At 44.4% G+C, this 24,115-nt stretch overlaps 1 protein-coding gene across 2 annotated transcripts in view; it reads right to left on the bottom strand.

The window, feature by feature from the left end:
• Positions 1-24,115, bottom strand: part of GRIP2 (glutamate receptor interacting protein 2) — a 476,068-nt gene that overhangs the window by 30,046 nt on the left and 421,907 nt on the right. For both annotated transcript variants that reach the window (XM_078661710.1, XM_078661711.1), the window contains exons 18-19: positions 8,177-8,316; positions 297-479 (exon numbers count right to left, since the gene is read on the bottom strand). In XM_078661710.1, coding sequence (XP_078517836.1) covers positions 297-479; positions 8,177-8,316 — 323 coding nt within the window. The remainder of the gene's footprint in view (positions 1-296; positions 480-8,176; positions 8,317-24,115) is intronic.

The raw sequence follows: 24,115 nt of genomic DNA, 5'->3' as shown, positions 1-24,115 counted from the left end.
CACTCATAATCCTGCACCAGCAGCATTTACTCATTAACTATTTTACTGCATGATCGGGCGTCCTATTAATGTTGGCTCTCAGATCTGGGTGCAAGACATCCCAAAACGTTCTGTTTACTGTTAGACCTCATTGAGAACTATGTAAGAATAGTGACTTGAGGCATGACCACCACTTTAAAAAAAAGAACGGAAAATAATTCCAAGAAGTATTTTAAAAGATATTGACAGTGAAAGCTTCTACGTCTTGGATCATATTCTACATTGAAGCTTGCAGTAAATGGTGGCCTTGCGCTTACCTTGGCTTCCGTAGCCAGTGTCAATGGCCGACCCATCCCAGGATTCCATGGCGCTGTCCACACTGGGAATAGGGGTGGAGTAGACTTCAGAGAGTTTGCTTGTTTTCTGCGAGTCTGTAAGATCATCCTCGGGGTCACTGACTTCACGCTCAAGGCTTCCAGAAGTCTTCTGGGGATACAATTCTAGAATGGAAGAGGATATGATCATTACAAATACAACACTGGCTTGTTGAGTGCTCCATTGAAGACCATGACATACGTCGGGGCCAATAATGGCCGGTATAGACCTTTTGCTCCAACGTTTGTGTTTGTTCCTCCCTGTTCACTTTAGAACATTTTACCCTGAGTGGTGGACTGCTCTAATACCACGACAGCCCTTCTGCCTCTGGCTATCCCTAGTTATAGGCCCTGCCATCTGCACCTTTTAAAACTGTTCTGGCCCTCAGCAACAGGCTATAATGCTTAAATGAGTTCCATGCAAGAGAAAGAGCGCCTGTCAACAAATCTTTGAAATAGTAAGTAGAAAAACTAAATGCGTTTTCTTTTCCATAGGGAAGAGAAATAATCTGTGGTTACAGGGAGGACATTGACAGATTGAATTACAGGAGATAGAGACAGCTAAACACAGGAGTTCACTCAGCTGTTGGACATTGTATAAATTAGAAAGGATACTTTGTCTCTCACAGGCTTCTAATGCTCTCGAACATATTTTAGACTTAGATGTTGGTTGACTGGATACCCTAACAAACATGCACATTTAGGAGTTGACATCATTAATTTGGATAGTAATAAAGGGCAAACATGGGGGTGTGGCGAGAAGATTTAGAAAATTGAGAAGGAAATTCTATCATGATTTAGGAGTTGATAAAAGATTATTTCACAAACTCACTTACTCTGCAGTTAAAGTTAAAGTTTCACTCAATGTGCAGTCCTTGTTTCCTTACACATTTGGCAAATATCACCAGGCGACTAAAAATGTAGGAGAACTTAATAGACTGCTCTCCATTATGGATCAGATTATCCTGAGCCCACTTAATCCCCCATATTGTTTTATAAACATCAAGTCCACAGTGACTGTTCAGAATTGCACTCATGAAAGGAGTATGGCAGGCAGAAATGAGAAAATTAAGGGCCTTACTGCGACACTGGCGGTCCTCCTGTAGGACCGTGTCCACAAGAGGACCGCCAAGGCCACAGTGCACCAGCCTGCCAGGTTCAGAGTTGAGTTCAGGTTGGCCGGTGTGGCAGCGGCGTTCCTTCAGCGGTTGTATGTTAGGCTTATAGGAGAGCCTAACATGCAGACCGCCGCCGTGAGAGTACAAATTGCACGTTCCTGCACGGTGTGGCATGCACCATGTTGTACATGCTACATCGTGCTGGAACTGAGGTGCACTTCCAGGGGTTACAACATGTTCTCACTTGCATGTACCCCCAGGAGCCGCAGGAGCCCAGTTATGGACCCTTTAGTTGCCTCTCCACCACCCTGCACATGGCAGGCTCACCGCCATGAAATGGGCAGCGTTCAGGCATCTCATAATATGCTTGGCGATGCTGCAACGGCACAGTCACAATATTCCTTCTCCTGACAGCTGCACCACCACCGCAGGATCCTGGAGGCGGTTCTGTGGCGGTCTGACATCCGTACCTAAAATAGTGTGGGCGGACCTGCAGTGGTGGCGGTGGTTGGACTGCCACCATGAGTACTTGTAATCAGGCCCTTGGAGTGTTCCCATTTGAATAGCCTTGGCATCATGGTGGGGTATTGGTAGACAAGGCGATAATTGCGTGGTATGGCTCCTGTGGGTGATGCCAAGTTGTGAAGGGATGTTTGAGCAAGGACTGCTTTAAAGGTGTCATTGCAGGAAATTATAGTTGTTCAGGTGTTGTCTACTGCAAGCAGAGGGATGGTTACCATGATATCATGTGAAGTGATATGAAACGGGCGACCACAACTAAACACCACGTTGCCAAGCATTTGCTCCATCTACAAAAGGCATTGTATACAGCTTCCACACCAGATGTGCCCCAGTAACCCTGAAGTGAGGGTGTATGTTGAAACTCTGTTGTGCAGTCTGGTGATGGAGACCACGCTCGTTTCACAGGAACCTTATGCACAGATTCAAGGATAAATGTTGCAGAGAGAACCACTGGAGGACTATGCAAGACAGGAGTGGGGCAAACGGGACGCATAGCAAGCAATGTTGACTTTGCTGTAATCCTTGTGTTTATGGTGAACTTTCAAAGTGAGTACTTCCCCACCCTTACCCCCGAGATCAATGAGAATTAATAACAAGAGTGTATCGTAAACTTCATTAATCCATCACAACAGTCAAGCAGGAACTACCATCAGCAGCAGTGAGAAGCCAGTTCTCTGTGCCCTGAAGACAGGCCATCTTCTTGCTGTGGCAGGCAATATAGACAGAATAAAGGTTTTTTTAACTAAGCACCTGAAGGTGGCATGCCATGATCTTCTCAATGACTCTTCTAGCAAAAGGCAAGTTGTTAGTGAGTCTGATCACTTCAGAGCCTGATAGCCCATTAACCACATACGGCATAAGTACTTTCTGATGAAGCGTTTATCGCAAATCACCTATGAACAAAGCTCGAATGCCCTAGTAGAGAAGAAAAACCCACGAATGTTTTCACAAATCTCGACCAAGTGAACATGATGTGATGCTGGGACAGGGTTCACACGATTGCGTGGGCAGAGTATTACATTTTAAGATTTGTATGCAATCCGTGTTTGCCACGGTACACAAGAGCATGTTTCCTTCATAGCAGCAATTGATGCTTGTGGCCATCAGAAACCTGTGCCTGTTAAATGTACTGGATGCCCAGCATATAAACCTGTGCGTGCCTTATCACTGATGCAGTGACGGATGTGCGCGCCCTATCACACTACCACAAACTACTGTGCTGAGCTATAGCTGAATCAGAGTTCCTGGGTTAATACTAGGCCTGGGCGGTAACTTCCGTTCCGCTCGCGGAATTTGGGTAATTTCGCGTTCCGCAGAGAACACGGAATTGCCAAAAATTCAGTGAGGTTTTGCTTGTTCGTACTTTCAAAATGCGTGTTCGCGAGATATTTCCCCCCAAAAAATGCAAACAGCGTTCGCGAACAGAAAAAAAAGCATCGCGAACGAGCGGAAAAAGCAATTCCGCGTGTTCGCAGAAGTATGCGTGCTCACAGAGATTTAACGCTTTGCGGAGCTTTGCGTAGCAAGACTATGCAAATTCCACCCACCCCTGGTTAATACAGCATGAAAAATCATATCTCAGGAACAAACCCTCAAAGTAACCGCGAACATTTGCCAACATGTACAGGATCTACAGTTTCTCAAATATGCCATATCCACCGATACTTCAAAATTAGAGAGCTCAGCAAGAATATCTCACCACAAAAATATCTGCTCAAGTTTGGACTCAGTAAAATCTTAGCGCGAGCCGACTAGCATCAGTCACTATTCATATTTGGAAACTGGAATTTCTTTCTAGACTACTAGGATTCTGGTAAGAAAGTCAAATGTTTCGACCAAACGAGTTAACTACTTGTGGGAATAAGGGCACACACAACAATCCAATCTCCACTAAACCAAGATTTACTTCACCTACGTTTACGACTCTAGAGTACAACTCTGCCCAGAAGTATTCAGCTCAATTAACAGTCTTAATTTCTATTCAGACACTTTAACTTACTGCATAAAATGAACCTCCAACATGGTTGCATTTGTTTAACCCCTTGCCTGCCGGGCTAATTCCCCCGCTGTGCTGGGGGAGGGGGGGCGTGCGCAGCGCCCCGGTGCTCATGACAAGCTCAGCTCGTCATGAGCCACGGTGGCCATGTGCTGATGACGAGCTGAGCTCGTCACGACCACGCCTGTTCCAATGGAACACCCTGCACAGCAGGGGAATTATCCCACGTGGCGCAACGGTCATGACAAGCTCAGCTAGTCATGAGCACACGGCCATCATCGCTCATGACTAGCTCATCTCGTCATGACCATGGGAGGGGTTAAACACTTGCTCACTCCTCCACCCACATCCACTAAAGCAACAGTGGAGAATGGTCCATCTCCTATATCACCGTGAAGTCCGGAACAGTCTCCCCTTCGCCTCCGGACCTCACGCTCTCTTCAGAATTCAATAAGGGATTCAAGACCAGGTTGTTCAACTGATTCCACCCAAGCAGATGTCTCTAAGCGCCTGGATACCCTTGCGGGTGATTAGCAGTGCTCTATGAATCCTGATTGATTTTGGAAAAAGAACAATTGATGGACAGAATGCAGAAGAATGTGATACATTCACCCCAGTACAGAGATCTGGACCTAAATCCATAGTTTTTTTTGCTCCCCATGCCATTCCAGTTTGGACCCAGCCATATGCAAATCAGTCGTGACCGTGCACCTAATGGGAATAGTCTAGCCCGAACTACCAGGGCTGGTCCTCCCGGGACTGGAGACAAGCATCCGAGGAGCGGTATCGGGGTTTCACCCCTCATCAGCCAGGATACCTTGACTCCAGTGGCATGGAGAGCACGGGACCCACGTCTGTGCATACCCGTCCCACTCGGGGTGACAAACGCAAAAATAACAATTGATTTTGGCAGCAGTAAAAATTAGAAGGTAACGCAAACCTTATTCTTTCCCTAAAACCGACAATCTTATGAAGTTTTAGCAATCTCACTTTATAGGACAGCACTAGTGATTTTCAGTAGTTCATATCCTAAACAGAAGCTGACGACTCTCTCCAAAACATCCAAAAGTCCTAGAATAAAATAGAATAAGTCACCGACAAAGGAGAAAATCAGACGTTTATACTGTGAGCTTGGCTCCATATTTGCATATTTTGAAAAGAAGGAATCAGAGCAAAAAGGATAGTTAAAGGTTCATTGGCCAAGATAAATCGCAGGGCCGCCTGGGTGCTCTTGTCTTATGCCCTGGTGGTTTAAAAGGGGGGAAGTTTAGCACCACTGACTAATGCACACATCCATGGAGAGTAATTTAACGACAGAATCCAATCAGGGTCAGGCCCATTAAATGCAAATGTATTACATGCGATAAACAGGGCTATTAACCCTGATTGAAAGCTCTTAGCGCTTCCAGCTTGAGAGCCAGAGCGGGAAAAGGAGGCTCGGGAGGAACATGAAGCTTCCCCATCACCCATACAGAACAGAGTGCCTTTAAAAGCATCTTGGTCCAGGGACAGAGCTATTTAGGTTTATTTCTGTTTATTTGGTTTGTAAAGCACACAATGCAAACTCAACTGTTTCTAAGCAATCTTCCAACAGGAGATTTTGCAGCTTTAACAGTTGCAAGGTTTTAAGATGGTTGTGAAGTTGTAGTTTGGGCTACTTGATTGCTGGATTCAGTTGAGTTATTTCATAGTGTGTACTTGCACAGTCTTAGCAAGTGTCTAGTCCGGTCATATTGATTGTTCTGTTGCATGCGTTGCGAGAGGTGTGTCCACTGTAGAATGACACGGAGACACTGCGGTCTGTTACGTGGCTTTGGTGTTCATATTGATGATTCAGTTTCATATGTCGGAACAACCCTTGCTAGATGGCGGTCCTAATTCAACATCAGCCCCTGGTGGATAGGTGGATAAGTTTGATAGGGAGTGTGAACCAAAAGCCCCTGTTTCAAGACCCATAAACTGGTGCTGAAAGGGTGGGTTAGTCTGCTAGGGGTGTGAACCATTGGCCCCGGTAGATGGATAGAGGAGTTCAATAGGGAGAATGAACCATTAATCCCTGGGCGACAGGTGGATTAGTTTGGAAGGAAGGATGAACTATTGGCACTGGTAGATGAGTGGATTAGACTGACAGGGAGCATGAACCATCATCCCCAACTCGATGGAGGGATTACAATGATAGTGTGTGTGGGGTTTGATGGTTTGATCAGTTCAATAGAAAGGATGTCGCATCAGACTTGGGTAAAAGGGTGAATTAGTTTGGTAAGGGCATGAAGCCTTGACCCTTTGTTCAATGGGTCAATTAGTTCGATGGGGGAGAAGTGACCCACAAGTTCTGCGTCAATAGGTGGAATACTTTGATAGGAAATGTGAACCATTGGCCACTATTTGATGGGTAGTTTAGTTTGTTATGTCAAATCAACCATCAGCTCGTGCTCAATCCGTCAATTAGAATGCGAGAATGGCCCATTGACCCCAGGTCAAAGGTTGGGATAGTTTGCTTGAGCATGCAAACTATTGACCCGGTTTGAAGGGTGGATTAGTTCAATAGGAAATCAAACCCATCGCCACTACTCAATGGGTAGATCAGTATGGAAGGAAGAATCAACTATTGGCCTTTGTTTAATAGGTGGATTTGTTCAATAATGTGGGACAACCACTGGCCCCTGTTCCATGAGTGGATCACTAGATAGGTAAGATGAAGCATCAGCCCCTAGTTGATAGGTGAATTCGTTTGGAAGGGAGGATGAATTGTTGACAGGTGGATTTGTTTGATGGGAAGGATGAACCATCAACCGCTGTTAAAGGGTGGTTCGGTTTAATATGGAGTGACAACTATTGATCCTGTTCAATGGGTGGATTAGTGCGATAAGGAGGATGGACTAATAGACACCAATTTGATGGATGGAGTAGTTCGACAGTGAGGATGACCTATCAGCCTCTGTTTCATGGCTGGATTTGATCAACAGGGATGAAGTGCCATCAGCCCCTGATTGACTGGAGATTTTGGTCTATAGATAGGACGCACCACGGATTCCTTCTTGACTGGTGGATTTGTTCAATAGGGAGAATGATCCATCAGCCCCTCTACAAAGGATGGATAGCTTTTATAGTAAGTATGATGCAGCATCCCCAAGTTAAAGAGTTAACGTCCATATTGCCCTAGAGGCGAGTCCACCTTCTATGGTCCCTTTTCTGCTACTGCACCCAGATTTCTTATGGCAAGAACATACCTCCTGTTGAAGGCTCCCAGGATAAAGGAAGACATGTGGTGACAGGTCAAATAAACCAGAAGATTTTGAGCTGTGGAATATAATTCCAGATCAACTTCCTGCTCTTTCCTCACGAGGACCCTAGGAAGGCACTTAACAACTTTTATATGATAATGTTGTTGGCACTTGTACCACACTTGATATTTTCTTGTAGTGCTTGGAGACCACTGCAGAAGAGTTGTGGAGCGCACGTTTCTAATTTCCGAATAAAAACAAATACTATGAAAGATTGCAAAAGAGGATTGTTATATGATTTACCTTTCGGTAACTAACTGCCTTTCACACGAGTTAGCAAAAGACACACTATTGATGTACGTGGTGAATGTATGATCTTGTTCTGCATTCCATCAATCAATTGTTCTTTTTGTATTTCACACAAGTTAGGCATCCATCTTTGATGCACCCTTGACTCTTCCTGGCATTAGGGTGGGGCTGTGTCGCTTTTGTTCTCCCCCCTACAAAGAAAAAGGGTTTCCCAGACGAATCCTGGCACAAGAATGTCCCTCTCCTCACTAGCATCCTTATCTAGAAGTTCACTATCAAATCTTTAACAATTATAGATTAACGATTATAGGGTGAATTCAGTTACAAATATAATCTATGTACTAGCAGAAAAACAACGAAAACGACCAACAATGGAAAAGCCACCAATAGTTGGTAAAGAGTTGGACAACTATGCAAACTGATTGCCCAACAAATTACCAGAAAAGGCTATTGCCAGATCTGGAACAATGCATGAAAATCACCCAAGGGAGATCAATGCACCTCTGGATAACACACAGTGTTGTACGCAATGGGTGTCGCTCACGGTCAACACACTTGAGTGGTAGAAACAGAAGAGGTCTCCTGAAAGCTGGAAGAATCGCCTGTATGGACACAGAAGCCAAACAATTAGCTGGGGAAGGATATCTTACTCACTCTCAGACTGCTTCTTGATCTTGAGTGTCACCGTCTCTCCGGCCATCTGAAGAAGGTGGATGGCTTCGCTCAATGGTTTACCCTTCAGGCTCACGCTGTTAATAGCCAAGATGCGGTCACCAACATGGATGGCACCAGTCCTAGAAGGCAATGAGAAGAGGACGGCATTTTAGAATTCTACTTTCATACAGTTAAGTAAATGTACTGAATTAAAGGGTCAATAAAAGCAAAAAGATGACAAAATTAAGAATGAAATTGAAATTCATACTGTTCTCAATTTCGGAATTCAGCAGCCTCAAAATTCTTCTGATTTGATGTATTGTTGCAGAATCGCTCAATGTCAGAGATCACATCTCCAGTCACAAAGTAATTTGACAACCTAATGTTTTCTGGGACTTTTAGTCTTGGTTTGTTTCTACCAAACCAGTTGGACAGACACATCAGATAGTTACATGCAACAAAAACACCTAAGACTGGAAACATTGTCGCCAGAAGACCGAAAGAAAGAGGCAACCCCTAATTAAAATCAAGCTGGACTGGGAACCAGAAGTAATCCAAGAACTACTATTCAAACCCGCTCAAACACTTCTTCCCCACTAGCTCTCTTCCATCCATCCATCCATTATAGCCTGGGACTTATAATCCAGCCTCCAAAGGTTCCAGACCCTGACTTACAAACCCAGCCTCCTCAGGCTCAAGCCCATGACTTGCAAATCCAGCCTCCAAAGGCTCCAGGCCATGACTTACAAACCCAGCCTCCAAAGGCTGCAGCCCATGACTTACAAACCCAGACTCCAAAGGCCCCAGCCTATGACTTACAAACCCAGCCTCCAAAGGCTCAAGCCCATGACTTACAAACTCAGCCTCCGAAGGCTCCAGCCCATGACTTACAACCCCAGCCTCCAAAGGCTCTAACCCATGACTTACAAACCCAGCCTCCAAAGGCTCCAGCCCATGACTTACAAACCCAGCCTCCAAAGGCCCCCGCCCATGGCTTACAAACCCAGCCTCCAAAGGCCCCTGCCCATGACTTACAAACCCAGCCTCCAAAGGCTCCAGACCTTGACTTACAAACCCAGCCTCCAAAGGCTCAAGCCCATGACTTACAAACCCAGCCTCCGAAGGCTCCAGCCCATGACTTACAAACCCAGCCTCCAAAGGCTCCAGGCCATGACTTACAAACCCAGCCTACAAAGGCTCCAGGCCATGACTTACAAACCCAGCCTCCAAAGGCTCCAGCCCATGACTTACAAACCCAGCCTCCTCCAAAGGCTCCAGCCCATGACTTACAAACCCAGCCTCCAAAGGCTCCAGTCCATGACTTACAAACCCAGCCTCCAAAGGCTCCAGCCCATGACTTACAAACCCAGCCTCCTCCAAAGGCTCCAGCCCATGACTTACAAACCCAGCCTCCAAAGGCTCCAGTCCATGACTTACAAACCCAGCCTTCAAAGGCTGCAGCTCATGACTTACAAACCCAGCCTCCTCCAAAGGCTCCAGTCCATGAGTTACAAACCCAGCCTCCAAAGGCCCCCGCCCATGGCTTACAAACCCAGCCTCCAAAGGCTCCAGTCCATGACTTACAAACCCAGCCTCCAAAGGGTCCAGCCCATGACTTACAAACCCAGCCTCCAAAGGCCCCAGCCCATGACTTACAAACCCAGCCTACAAAGGCTCAAGCCCATGACTTACAAACCCAGCCTCCAAAGGCCCCAGCCCATGACTTACAAACCCAGCCTCCAAAGGCTCCAGCCCATGACTTACAAACCCAGACTCCAAAGGCCCCAGCCCATGACTTACAAACCCAGCCTACAAAGGCTCAAGCCCATGACTTACAAACCCAGCCTCCGAAGGCTCCAGCCCATGACTTACAACCCCAGCCTCCAAAGGCTCTAACCCATGACTTACAAACCCAGCCTCCAAAGGCTCCAGCCCATGACTTACAAACCCAGCCTCCAAAGGCCCCTGCCCATGCCTTACAAACCCAGCCTCCAAAGGCCCCTGCCCATGACTTACAAACCCAGCCTCCAAAGGCTCCAGACCTTGACTTACAAACCCAGCCTCCAAAGGCTCAAGCCCATGACTTACAAACCCAGCCTCCAAAGGCTGCAGCTCATGACTTACAAACCCAGCCTCCAAAGGCTCCAGCCCATGACTTACAAACCCAGTCTCCAAAGGCCCCTGCCCATGACTTACAAACCCAGCCTCCAAAGGCTGCAGCTCATGACTTACAAACCCAGCCTCCAATGGCTCCAGCCCATGACTTACAAACCCAGCCTCCAAAGGTTCAAGCCCATGACTTTCAAACCCAGCCTCCGAAGGCTCCAGCCCATGACTTACAACCCCAGCCTCCAAACGCTCTAGCCCTTCACTTACAAACCCAGCCTCCGAAGGCTCCAGCCCATAACTTACAAACCCACCCTCCAAAGGCTCCAGCCCATGACTTACAAACCCAGCCTCCAAAGGCTCCAGCCCATGACTTACAAACCCAGCCTCCAAAGGTTCAAGCCCATGACTTACAAACCCAGCGTCCAAAGGCTCCAGCCCATAACTTACAAACCCAGCCTCCGAAGGCTCCAGCCCATGACTTACAAACCCAGCCTCCAAAGGCTCAAGCCCATAACTTACAAACCAAGCCTCCAAAGGCTCCAGGCCATGACTTACAAACCCAGCCTCCAAATGCTCCAGCCCATGACTTACAACCCCAGCCTCCAAAGGCTCAAGCCCATGACTTACAAACCCAGCCTCCAAATGCTCCAGCCCATGACTTACAAACCCAGCCTCCAAATGCTCCAGCCCATGACTTACAAACCCAGCCTCCAAAGGCTCAAGCCCATGACTTACAAACCCAGCCTCCAAAGGCTGCAGCCCATGACCTTCAAACCCAGCCTCCAAAGGCTCCAGCTCATGACTTGCAAACCCAGCCTCCAAAGGCTCCAGACCTTGACTTACAAACCCAGCCTCCAAAGGCTCGAGCTCATGACTTACAAACCCAGCCTCCAAAGGCTCGAGCTCATGACTTACAAACCCAGCCTCCAAAGGCTGCAGCCTATGACTTACAACCCCAGCCTCCAAAGGCTCAAGCCCATGACTTACAAACCCAGCCTCCAAAGGCTGCAGCCCATGACCTTCAAACCCAGCCTCCAAAGGCTCCCCCATGACTTACAAACCCAGCCTCCAAAGGTTCCTTCCCCTGAGATAAAAGTCCAGCCCTGTTTGCAATTAAGAAACGCTGGTCCACAGGAGTATTAGAAAGTGTAAGCTAATGAATTGTAAAGTGGCAAAACAGAGACCAGATTAAGAATGAACAAATGTGGCTTTTTAAAGCTCATGTTTAAGTCAAACAATCAGCAACTCAACCCAATAGACAGATGTAGTATACAATGAACAGTTGGTAGCTGGGTGCGTGCAAAGTGTGCAAAGTTATCTTTTTTCAATGGTGAATTATGTTAAGTGCTTTATTTACGCCCATCGTGAAGCTTGTACAGCTCATTGACTATCCTCCACCTTCACCCATGCAAAGTTTACCTGCACATTGCAAGAGCATTTTCTCCCAATCAACTTGGGAAATGCATGCTAAATTTTACATTGTATTACAAACTATCGCAACAATCACAACAATGATAAAAATTAGACATTAAAACATTGCATTTTCTGAAGGAAAAAAAATGCCTACTCTCCCCCAAACAAATAATTTCAAATAGCCATGCAGAGGGATTAAGAAAGGTAGTATTTATAGAGAATAAATGAGAAATTGAGGTATACAACAGCTCTGTCGTCATAAAGGAATGGAAAATCACTTAACACAACTATTAAGAGTGAGGAAAATGGCATTATCAATAACCTCTCATGCTTGCACCATCTCTCAGTAACACTGCTACGTTCCATTAAAAAGCCTATTTGCTAATATGTAAATAAGCCATTTAAAACAGACAGTGCTCATGCTGATGGCATTACCCCCCTCTCCAAAATGTATTTCCTAAAATCTATTTATCTGCTCTTTCCTCCTTATGTTGCCAGCTACACAGGGATAAATTAGGGTCATAGGCTTTGGGAGACAGCGGTCTGTAGCCGGAGATCTTTTGTACCAGAAATACAGAAGGTCAAAAAATATGTGGAGTAATTGAGGGAGAGGCACCATTTCTTAGGTCTCAGCACAGCACATGCGCTGTCTCGAAGAGACGTGTTGTGTTCCATCTGTGGGCTTACTGGCCGCCCATCTCCTACCATTGGTAAACTTCAGCATCGCTCTCATTTTCTTTGATGCCATTCGTCATGGCATGTGGCGTCATGCCCTCCTCTTGGGTTTGACCCTGCCATAGCACATGGAGCAAGCACAAGTCTCCCTACACTGCTCCTGGTTTGCAGAGCTATTTTTTGCTTTTATTTCAAGCCCTCCATAGGAGTACTTGTATTTTCAGGCCGTCTCCCTTGTACACATACCACTAAAATGTGTGTACATAAATGAATGCATTTCTTAAAAAGTTGTTAGAACACAAACATCACTTGTTTATTTTTTTGCACGATACGATGGTATTAGAGTTCTTGCTCCGTCATCCTTCTTGCTATAACAAGCAAACGGTATTGGAGCACTTTAACCCCTTGGCCGTGGCAGTAATTCCGCCGCAGCGCTGGGGGGGACGGGGGGGGAGGGGGCGAGCCGCGCGGCACCGCCATGCTCGTGACGGAACCACTCCGTCACGAGCGAACCACTCCGTCACGAGCCACGGGCGCGCTGTGCTCGTGACGGAGTGGTTCCATCACGGCCCCGCCCGCTCAATCAAACTGGGGTGCAGGCGCGGAATTGGCGCCGCGTAGGCGGGGCGGCCGCGCCCGGAAGGAACCACTCCGTCACCAGCACAGCGTGTCCGTGGCTCGTGAAGGAGTGGTTCCTTCACGAGCACGGAAGGGGTTAAGTGCTCACCAGTAACATTACGTAATGTATGTATGTATGTATGTATTGTCGTTCTTATATAGCCAAGATTGTCACCCTATGGGTATCCTGTAATGACACATTCATTTTGTAGCTGATCCTGCTTCAATTAAGGTTTCTTTTCATGTTGTTGCTTGCCCATCTCCCCAACCCCTGCTGCTTCCCTGGTTGACCCCTCCCGCCCCCAACTACCTCCTAGTCACTGCTTTTTTGAACAATCCAATGGTTTTAGGGCGCTTCTTTTGTCCTCCATCTTATCATAGTGCCAACAGCATCTTATGGAATTGGAGCACTTTCAGTGCCCACATGTTACATTACACAATGACAGACTCATTGTCGTAGGCAGGGGGAAGCGCGAGTGATTTGGCCAGAATCACAAATTGCTCAGCCAACCCAGAGATTCGAGAATGGTTCCCCAGTTCCCCTGTTGGCAGCTCAGGCCGTTACACCACATCCTCACCTCAGAAGTCCTCAAATGTTTCTCACCATCACTTCCACATTTGGTCAGCAAGGCCCAGTCAGCACCTAACAAGCATTGGCAAAGCCAATAGATCGCTGTAATGCCGGAGCTATTGGCCTTGTCAATGTGAATGTCTATTAGCAATGTTGTCTGCTGTTCAGCATGGCTGAAAGTCACTGAAAAAAGCACTATGATGTGGTCAGCGCAGGTTATGTCATAGCACTTTTTTGTGTCAGGAGGGTAGGACAATACACTCAACATGGGGGGGGTGAAGAGACACGGGTCGGCTCAACATTCTGTGATTCTGGCCTTTCAGTAACTGTCAAACATGCTGAACAGCAGATGTGCTGTTCAACAACATGGCTAAAAGACATGCACATGGACAAGGCCAATAGCTTGGGCACTGCCAAGACCTACTGGCTTTGCCAATGCTAGTCTTTATAGGGAACAAATGGGATCTCTTTCTTCTATTGCCTGATGTGAAGTGAAAATGCATTTTTTTCCACTGAAAGAAATCCATTCACAAATCACTAACTATCCAGATAGTCACAAACGAGATATTTGCAGTGGTGGGAATTGTAAAGGGTATTTTGGGACATGGCCTCCCTGTGATCTTAACCCTACACCAGTCAAACATTTCATTTATGATTTCACCCAAATGAAGAAAATGAATTTACAGAACATGGACATAAGTAAACAAAAGGTACATTAAATAATTTACAGTTTGAGAGAGGATATGGTGGACCAGTCAGACTTAAAGTACCAAACTTGAGGAATCATTTTAGGAGCACTTGGTGTTATTTTTTCCCTGTGATGGAGATCGAGCAAGAGTTAAAAGAAGTGAGCATCAGGGAATTGAAATTGGGATGTAGGAAAGCTGGAAGATGATTCCACTGAAATCAGGTACACGTATAAAAAATGTATTTGTGTGCCATTTTGTGTACTACTGTTAGCTAAAATCCATTTATTTACTCATTCTTTTTAATTTGACACATTTTTGTAGTTACAGACCACACCAAAAAAAGACATTCGAGAGCTAAATGCTTTTGGTCCAAGTGCAGTGGTCCTTTAAACTGCAAGAGTAGTTATGTGCACCAGACTATGAAACATAACCAGGCAAATACAAGCTGACTGAGGCCAGGCCAAGCACAAATTGATAAGAATACAGCTTCTGAATATATAAAAAAATAAAATTTCCTTTCCAGACGTGCCTCGAGTGCCAAACATTCTTGCAACATTAAAGCCATAGCCCCTAGGCATCCCTACAGTTTTAGTAAATAATTATTGAGCCCACCCATGTGTGTTTTTTTGTTTATATTTTTTTAATGCTTTAATGTGGGAAGCATCCTTCAACCTAGGGTTCTGCTTCCGGAACACCCCATGACAGCTTCTCTGTGCTTTATTTGCTGCAAGCAATTTGAAGTCCAGAGCTTTCTTAATGTAGATGAACAATGTTTTACCCAATCAACACCTCCCCAAGTGTCTGCCCTCGCTTTGTGCCAAGTGATCCTCTTAAATCCGATTGACTGCTTACCTTATCCTTTTCCAAGACTGAAAAATACTTTGGAACCTTACAATTGGTGTCCCATGCAACTTCTTAGGAAAGAAGTTAGAGTCAAAAAAATTAAGGTTTTCCAAATGATCAGGCAGGGAATTTTAGGACTCCCTCTTTCTAGAGGTAAACAGCTAAAATGTAGGCCTGGGCGGTAAATTCCGTTCCGCTCGTGGAATTTGCGGATTTTGAATTTCGAGTTCTGCGGAGAACGCAAAATTTCCCAAAATTCTGAATTCTGCGACTTTGCGAAATTATTTGCTTTTTCGCGTTCTCAAATGCGTGTTCACGAGATATTTCCCCCCCGAGCACGTAAACAGCGATTGCGAACAGTAAAAAAGCATCGCGAACAAGCAATTCCGCGCGTTCGCGGAATTTCTGCATGTTCGTGGAGATTTTCTACCGTTTCGCGGAGATTTGCATAATACGATTACTCAAATTCCGCCCACCCCTACTAAAATGTACCATTATAATTATGCATTCAATGAAAATGAGCATTGAAATGGGTTAGGGATCTCAATTATTCAAGACGTAGGAGAGCCCTTGGCTGAACACCAATTGATTTACTTCAAACTCTGGACTACAGCATTCTGTAATTTCTGTTAAATACATTTCTTCAATAAAGTTCATATTTACTGGGGTGGGAGAGGGGAAAAAGGATAGACCCCACACCTTCGGAGAGAGTTACTTTTAGTTCACCGATCTCAAACAAAAGTGTTTGTCAATAATACTGTAATATACAAAAAGGCTCGTTAATGGGAGTATTTAAAAAAAAAGTTTAAACAATTTCATGTTTGCAAGCGCCTTTTAATTATTCTCTGTTATACTTTAATATAGAACTAAATATCCATGTGCTAAGATTTTCCCTAAGGAAGAAATTAATCTGTTGAAGGTGTCTTGTCACTGCTACTTATTGTATTCCTTGTAGGAAGGCACTTTGGGATTGAATATCGATAAGAGGACTTGGAAAAGATACATCCTGCATCGACAGGGCATCGTATTTTATGTACTCTAGTTCTGGCACCAGTACAGATTTGGTGCCAAGCCAGGGCTGGAAGCCATCCTTTGCCACATTTACAAGAGGGTATTTTGTTTCATATTCAAATTGACCAAGAACCATCATTATCACTATTTTGACCTGATGAGCAAGATTTTCCATTCGACTATAGTGAATCTGCTTGAGCCACATAAAGTTGATAAGGATCTCAGATGCACTTTAACTTTTTTTTTTTTTTTACATTTCCAGGGTACTACTTACAATTGGCATTCTAATGGAATTCTTGGATTAGCTCAGCCAATCAGAAGACAAAGTCCGAAGTAGACTTGCAGTGTTGCATTGCTTGCCAGCACATACCACGCAGGCTTTGGTGGAAAGTCGGTGTCAAAAGGCTTATTACACAGATGTTGCCAGGTATTAACAACTGATAATGGCCCTGTCCCCTCATGTGCCCTTGGTTGGACCAATACCTGCACAATCAACAATAAAAATCCACCCATGATCTCATTAGCGGACAATAAACCTTAATACTTTCAACGCTTTCAGATTTCACAGGACATATAGCAAGGGCTTTGTCAAAAGTTGGTAAATAATCGTCATTAGATGACGATGAGGTGTCATTGACCGGTTTTGTACTGTGTATATGACAGCCATTGAAGTGGAGATGAGGTGTGAGTTGAAACTGACTCTCTGTGATAGTATCTGACAGAATGCCTCACTTTGGTTCTGGCACTGGGTCAGAACGGCTGGATCCTACTTCAATCCTAGTGTGAGAGTAAAAGGACAGGATCTGAAAGTATCTAATGCACTTCCAATATTCACTGTGTTGTGCTGAACAGAGACCCCAGAGGACCAAGAGACAGCAACTTTTTAACTTCCAGGTTTTTTTTTTTCTGGCTTACATCATTGCAGAATTTCAAAGGCAGTGCAGCTTGATACATGCCTTGCCTCCTGACTCACTAAAGTACACACAAAAAAGTGATGGATGAAATGTTTAAATTAAGCTCAGACACTGGCAATCACTCGGGCTACATCCCAGTCCATTGGTATTTTACACACAACGCCACGTCAGCTTGGACCCATCCACATGCAAATCAGTCTTGACTCTGCTCCAGCCCGAACTGCCCGAACAAGTCCTCCCTGAACCAGAACACAAGCAGCCCAGGACCAGTTTTGCCCTACTAAGGACTCATCGGCCAGACATAGCTTGGTTCCAGGGACAGTGTGCATGGGACCCATGTCTGGGCATACACAAGTACACAAAAAATAGATATTAGCTGGATTCAAACGGAGGTGGCATGGTGTGCACAATAACGACGGATTGTGATGCAGTACAAATAATTACCAGTATCTGAGATTAATTTAAGCTTTCCATCCATCACCTTTTGTGTACTTCATTTGCCTCCAGACTAAGCAGCCCATCAGAGGAAGCTAAAATGCACCATCACAAGCGAGGAGATAATCTGAGATAAAATAATCATATATTAGTTCAAACTCTACGTCTATGTAGGTCATATAGATGTAAATGCAGTCAGTATGCAGATTATTTTGTCACTTAATAGTTACTAAGGAGAACCAAACTCAAGATCGAGATAAACCCAGCAACAATTCAATATTATGCCTTGTGGAAGGTTATGTCTTGCAGGCTCCATGCAGCTTTTTTTGCTGCATATTCATAACCCAGTGACAAGATTAAATGCTCTGGAATTTCTAACATGCAAATTAAACAGATTTATGGAAATAAGAACACAGCATATTAGAATAGCTGGCGCAAACTGTAGATTACCAACTGTGTTCTGCAGAAGGCACATCAATCCTCTAAGCTATTTTACGACAATGCAGACGTGTGAACAGCAGATCACACACATTTACAGCAAGTGCATTCCCACCTGGGTCATTTTACCAATATCCTAGATATTTGCTGGATGCACAGATCTTTGAGCTGAGCATGAATAAAACAAACTTGAAGCTTTGTAGCTGGCCTATGATAACAATGTAAGCTGTCTGAGAAGGCAGTCTGTTTGCAACTAACAAATTAGAACAACTTTACAATTTTATTTGCCCCTGTCAATTTCTTTCATGGCAGATTTTGCAAAAACAATGCTAAGTATCTGCCAATTGTAGAGTGACTCACTTGACCCTACCTTTCCTGATGCCACCCACTTTTGCGTTCAGTTTATCAGCCTTAGAAGGATAGACAGCTGATTTGGCATTGCCGGGTTATGAACTTGTGATCAACGTGTACTTCAAGAACAAACTTGTCACTGAATGATCCAGCCTGTCAGTAAAGAATGAATACCATTTTTAAATAAATTATGTTACCATGAGGATCAATTACATCAATGGGCACCCAGTGGATCAAAATTGGCCCGTTAGGCATCATTAGAAGGAGCAGAGAAGCACTCTCAATTTTTAGGCTTGATGCAGTGCTTAATTTGTGCCGGTGTTTGCCAACGCTCAGGACCGGCTTTCATTTCCCAACATCGGCATTTATTTCCGACAGCCCACCACAAGGCGGCGCGGTCTGTCTATTTTTAAGCAGGGCACACCATACGAATATTTAGAAAGTATTTAAAATTACAATGATAACATCGCTTCCAGGCCATTCTTACTGCTTTGGGTGGCATGAAATAGTGCGCATTTTCGCATTTGTTTGAGTGGGATGGTTAGGAATATGGGGAACTGGCCTTGGGCAGCAGCATTGCAGGGTGTCGGGTGATGCTGATGCACGGTGCAGTAGCTTCCGTGAAAAACCATGTGACCTGCCACTCACTTCTTTACGAATTAAGCATTGGTTTGGCGTGTAATAACACTTCTACCATTGGTGGTGAACAGATTGTATTTTATCCTTATAGGTCTTTGGTGCAGTCTCCTTTATTCAGTGGCTTCTTTGGCTCAGGAACCTTCAAGCCACTGGCTTGAGACATTGCCAATCACATCTTTGATCAGGCCACTCGAGTTTTAAGTTTTAGCTTCTTTCTTTTGGCAGTTTGGTTATATTTCCTTCCGCCTGGATCTGAATGCATAGGGCACAATTTCCGAGTTGAAAAGTACACTGTCGTTTAATCTTTAACACAGACATTATTTGAACAAAGCAATGTTTAATTGGTTTGCACTGTAGCAAGTAATAATGTTTCTGCTGTTAGTTCTCCCGTGAAGGCCTCAAATATATTGCTCGGCAATGCAAGCTCAGTGTGTGTGTATTCACAAGTTTTCAAGTGGCGACCTTTCTGAGTGTATGCAATAAAGCTCCCGAAATTTAAAATACATACCACTAGGTGGCAGCAAACCATAGGCACGCTGTTACGAAGGTCCTGTAATTTAATATTCCCAGATGTTATCTTCTCTCTACAACAGCAAAATTGCAATTTGTTTTGTTCTTTTCGAATAAATTCTATAACATCTTAAAACTCACCTGGGACGCCACTTTTTCCTGAGAATGACTTCAAATCGAAGTAACTAATGCGCTAGAATCGTGGAAATCATTACAAGTCATCAGAAGTCTGAGCACACAATTTAAGCAAAAGCGCCGCCGTTTATGCAGGTTTTATGGTTTTGGTTTGCAGAAAACAGCCACAAAATGGGTTCACTATCTGTCTTTCCATTTTCACTTTAACGCTTTGTTTTGACCTTTTTGTGCATTTGTCTGCAGTGTGTATATTGCACAAATTCGACCAGAAGGTTTTGGAGCGGTGTACTGAGCATCAGTTAGTTACATTACACAAGATGAAATTATTAGGGCGTGGCATGCAGTATTGTAGTACGGCTTTGAAGCCCTGCCTACTCTCCGCCCATACTTTTAATTGGCTGGTGTCATTGTCCTTCGTAAACGCTGGCTTCCGAGTCGTTATTTGGCTTGTTGGTCCCTCCTTCAGGCAGTCTTGTCTGCATTTGTTACCTCCCACAATGACTGGACCTTTTACTGGTCTTGTTACACGGTCTGCTTTTACTTGGCTGTGAGCACTATTTTGTTTAATGATTTGCCCCTATACCACCCACCACGTTGCAGCACGCTGCCCGCTTTTATTTTATTTACCAATAACGGTCCACTTTAACTATAGCGGCCGCGTTTCTTTATTTTAGCAGCGTGGTCCGCTTTAAATATAGCATCCGCCCTTATTTATTTTTTTGCTTGTTTATTAGCGCCCATGCGGCGCTTTCACATTGAGGCCACGCCCCTTTCTTTAGACAAGCCGCGTCTAAAGAAATTTGGGTGGCTGCTAATAAAGTGCAGCAAGGGCGCTTTTACAAAAAAAAAATCTGTTTGTCAACTTGACAAACAGGCTTTTTTTGTTACAACTTGACAAACAGATGCTTTTTGTCAAAGCGGTCTATGCCTCGGTTTCACTTTAATGTTGGCCACGCCCCTTTATTTAGACGCAGCTTGTCTAAAGAAAGGGGTGCAGTCTCCATGAATGTGAAGGCACTGCATGGGCACTAGTAAGTTGCAGTGCAATAGGTCTCGCATTAGCAAGAGTTTAAGCTAATGAATTGCCAGTAGCTCAAACTCTCATAAATGTGAGACCCATTACATTGCAAATGCTTGTTTTTTATAGGCACGGAAAGATAGTAAGTGATTTACCCAGAATCACAGAATGGAGTCTAAGCCGAGACTCAAACCTGGTTCTCTGGTTCCAAAGTCTGCAGCTCTGACAACACATTCCGGCTAGAGATAAGGTGGCAGGCAGAAGCCACGTGAAAGCTCTGCTCCCTCTGGATTCAAGTTTCCAACAGGACCGTGCGCGGAGTCCTTTTTTAGGTCATACCTGGGCAGCGCATGCGCTGTTCTGCGGCATGCTGTACTGAGGTATGGCATACAAGCTCCGCCCATTTCCTCGCCCATCTTTTTAATTGGCTCCTGTAACTGTCCTTGCTAAATGGTTGCATTTCATTTGTGAATAGACTTGTTAGTCCCTCCTTAGTGCTGCCTTGTCTGCATTTGTTACCTCCCATAACGACTGGGACTTTTACTTGTCTTGTTACACAGTCTGCTTTATAAGTCGGCAAGCACTATTTTGTTGAATAAATAATTGGGAAAATGGCGACTGCTTCTTGTATTCGCAGCGCGCACACAGCACTCGCGAGACAATGGCGGACGATTGTCGTATGGAGCACTATGCGCGCTTTAATTTTAAAAGTGACTTCCCCCTCCCCCATAACCCGCACAACTCATGGGACAATGGTAGCCACTTCTGGTTTTTAAAACTTAAGCTGAGCGCGGTGCACGCTTCAGGGAAACCGAGAGGTTTGATTTTTTTCTTCTTTAGCTTTAATGGTGAGCGCGGCACCCGCTTCAGGGACACCGCCCTCGGTTTCATTATTTTTTACCCTTAATGGTAAGCACGGCACCCATTTCAGGGGCACCGCGGACTGTTTCAATTATTTATTTATTTTTACTTTAATGGTGACCGCGGGGCCCTCTTCAGGGACACTGCGCTATCTGTAATGCAATAGGTCTCGCATTTTCCAAACTTTGACCTATTAGTATTTTAAATGGCAATGCCTTTTATTATTACAGGTTTAACACAAAATAAAAGGCATTGTCATTTGTAATTCCAATAGCCCAAACTGTTGCAAATGCGAGACCTATTTCATTGCAAATGCTTGCTTAACCTAGAACCAAATGTAATGGTGGAAAAATGTTTTCCTTGCTTTCACCCTCTCCAGCAGGGTGAGCTCTAGTAAGTAACTGAAGGTATTTTTCGGCTTGGAGTAGTTGAAATAAAAATCATGAAAAAATAGTCACAAAAAAGTAGAACACAGAAAATGGCTCGATCCAAAAAAAAGAAGTACAAAGGTTTGGAAGATCGGAATAATCCAAACCATGCAACACAAAGATGAAGGGTCATATTTTAACAGATCTTGGTCACCAAATAGAAGGATAAGAGGGGCATGAAAGATCAGAGATCCTGGCAACCCAAAAGTAATGCAACGAGGACCGGATATCCGCAAGCTAGAGGCGGGTTCTAGTTGTGAAGGGGAATGAATGAGAGATAATATACAAGAAAATGGAAGGGGAAAATAAACAAGTATTGACGAAGCCAATGCATCCCACCCATGAGGCAATGGCTTTGCTAATGTTTTGTTTTTTTGCCATGCTGAATACCATGGCTCCGTGAGACCTATGTTCACAGCAACAGCTGTGAAGGGCAACATTGGAATGTTGGAGCTTTGGGCTTCTACCAGCCATTAGAAGCCCGGAGCACTCTATTGTCTTTAATGGAGCTCTCAGCATTCCAGTGTCCTAATTAACGACAAACAGATTAATTTTTTGTACAAGGCAGGTCCAGAATTAAATTAGTTGAAGGTGCTCTCAATTAGCCGACCAAGAAACAGGACACATGGAGAAAATGATTAGCCTAGGATCACAAAATTTGATCAGGAGGAAAATCTAGCATTTGAGCCAGGCTTACCGGTTACAGATATACAATTCAGCAACTGTGTGTTTTTGTCCATCTATCTCACGTCTAACGATAAAGGTGGGTGAGCCAACAAATTAACAGGGAGACCCAAGACAGAGATGAGTCAAGGGACTGGCTTTGATCTTGAAGCCTATGCAGGAGCTGAGCTCTGAAAATGTGTTATGTATATTATACACCACACAAAATATGATAAATCCTCCTCAAAGTTCACAAAAGTGTATTTCTTTAACATATGAAAGCTATGAAATTAATAAGGCACATTATAGCACTGCAATGAAAAGTACTTAATAAAAGTGATAGTTTCCTACAACTTGTAGTCTGAACTCACATATTCGAAAGTGTTTTCTTACATAATGAAGGAATAAAAAGTTTGGATGAATGAACATTTTTGCCTAAGATGACACAATTTAAGCAGAGAAGCCATGATGTCCAGGTTTTGATGTTTAACTCTCAACAAAACAGCCAGTAAACGGTTATAGATTTGTCTTTCCCTATATTAAGGCTTTGTTTTAACCTCCAAGTGCATTCTTCTGCAGTTTTTAAAATATAGCCCAAACTCGACCTGAGGTATTGGAGTGATTTACATAAGCACCAGATACATTACACAAGGGCCAGATTCACAGGATGTTGAGCCAACGCCAACTCAAACTCAAACTGGTTCCAGAGTTTAATAGACCTCAGCTCACATCCCGGGTAGAGGGAGGCAGGAAGAAGCCACATGAAAGCACGGCTCGTTATGGGCTCGAGGTTCCAACAGGACCTCCAGCTAAGGTATAGCCAGGCTTCAGGCTCGAGCTTTCAGTGGCTCATCCCCCCCTATACTTAAGACTATGGTTTGCAAATCATTCTTTCATGAATTAGGGCACATAGTGTGTGTTAACTGTAGGGGAAGGCACAATATGATATTATGAACATACATGGCTCATCTAATTTGAGAAAATTAGCAATTTTATGGGGGTTTTGGAGAAATTCAATAATTAGCGAAAAAGTGACCTTGGTCACTGCTCTTCAAGGAGACACGTGAAGTGCAGTTTCACTTGAGGTATGTTCTACTACTACATTCGTACATCCGTATTTGGAAAAAAAGTTCAAGTGGAAAAAAAAAGATCTTATATTTTAGGACTGTGGCCAACTGCTCGATGTTGAGGGAGCGAGTGGTGAGGTGTATGGGATTATATGTCCATAGGACATGGGCTTGGTTAGAGCCAGACCTATAGCCCAAACCACTCGGCCATAAGCGTTGAACTGGGACAGAAAACTGGCACAGGAACCAAAATAAAAGTGCCCCCCATTAGTGAATCAGAAAATCAAAGTGGCCACATTTAAATCGGGTCAGTTTTGAACGTTGTATAGGGGGTTTTCAATTTATGGAATTCTATATGCATTTGAGCTTGCTGCAGGCAATGTTTGTCTTAATATTAGGGAAATCAATAATAAAAACTGGACCACCTGATCATAAAACTGGCCCACACACAAAAATAAATCGGCCCACACAGGAACTGTCACAACCAGGCCTTCAGGCACTGGAGATTACCCTAAAGGTCAGTCCAACCCTGTCCGCCAACTCTAGAGACA

The sequence above is a fragment of the Lissotriton helveticus genome, chromosome 9 (assembly GCF_964261635.1).
Source record: "Lissotriton helveticus chromosome 9, aLisHel1.1, whole genome shotgun sequence".
Lineage (NCBI taxonomy): Eukaryota > Metazoa > Chordata > Amphibia > Caudata > Salamandridae > Lissotriton > Lissotriton helveticus.
Note: the sequence above shows the minus strand (reverse complement) of the source record. Positions and strands in the feature narration are given on the sequence as shown.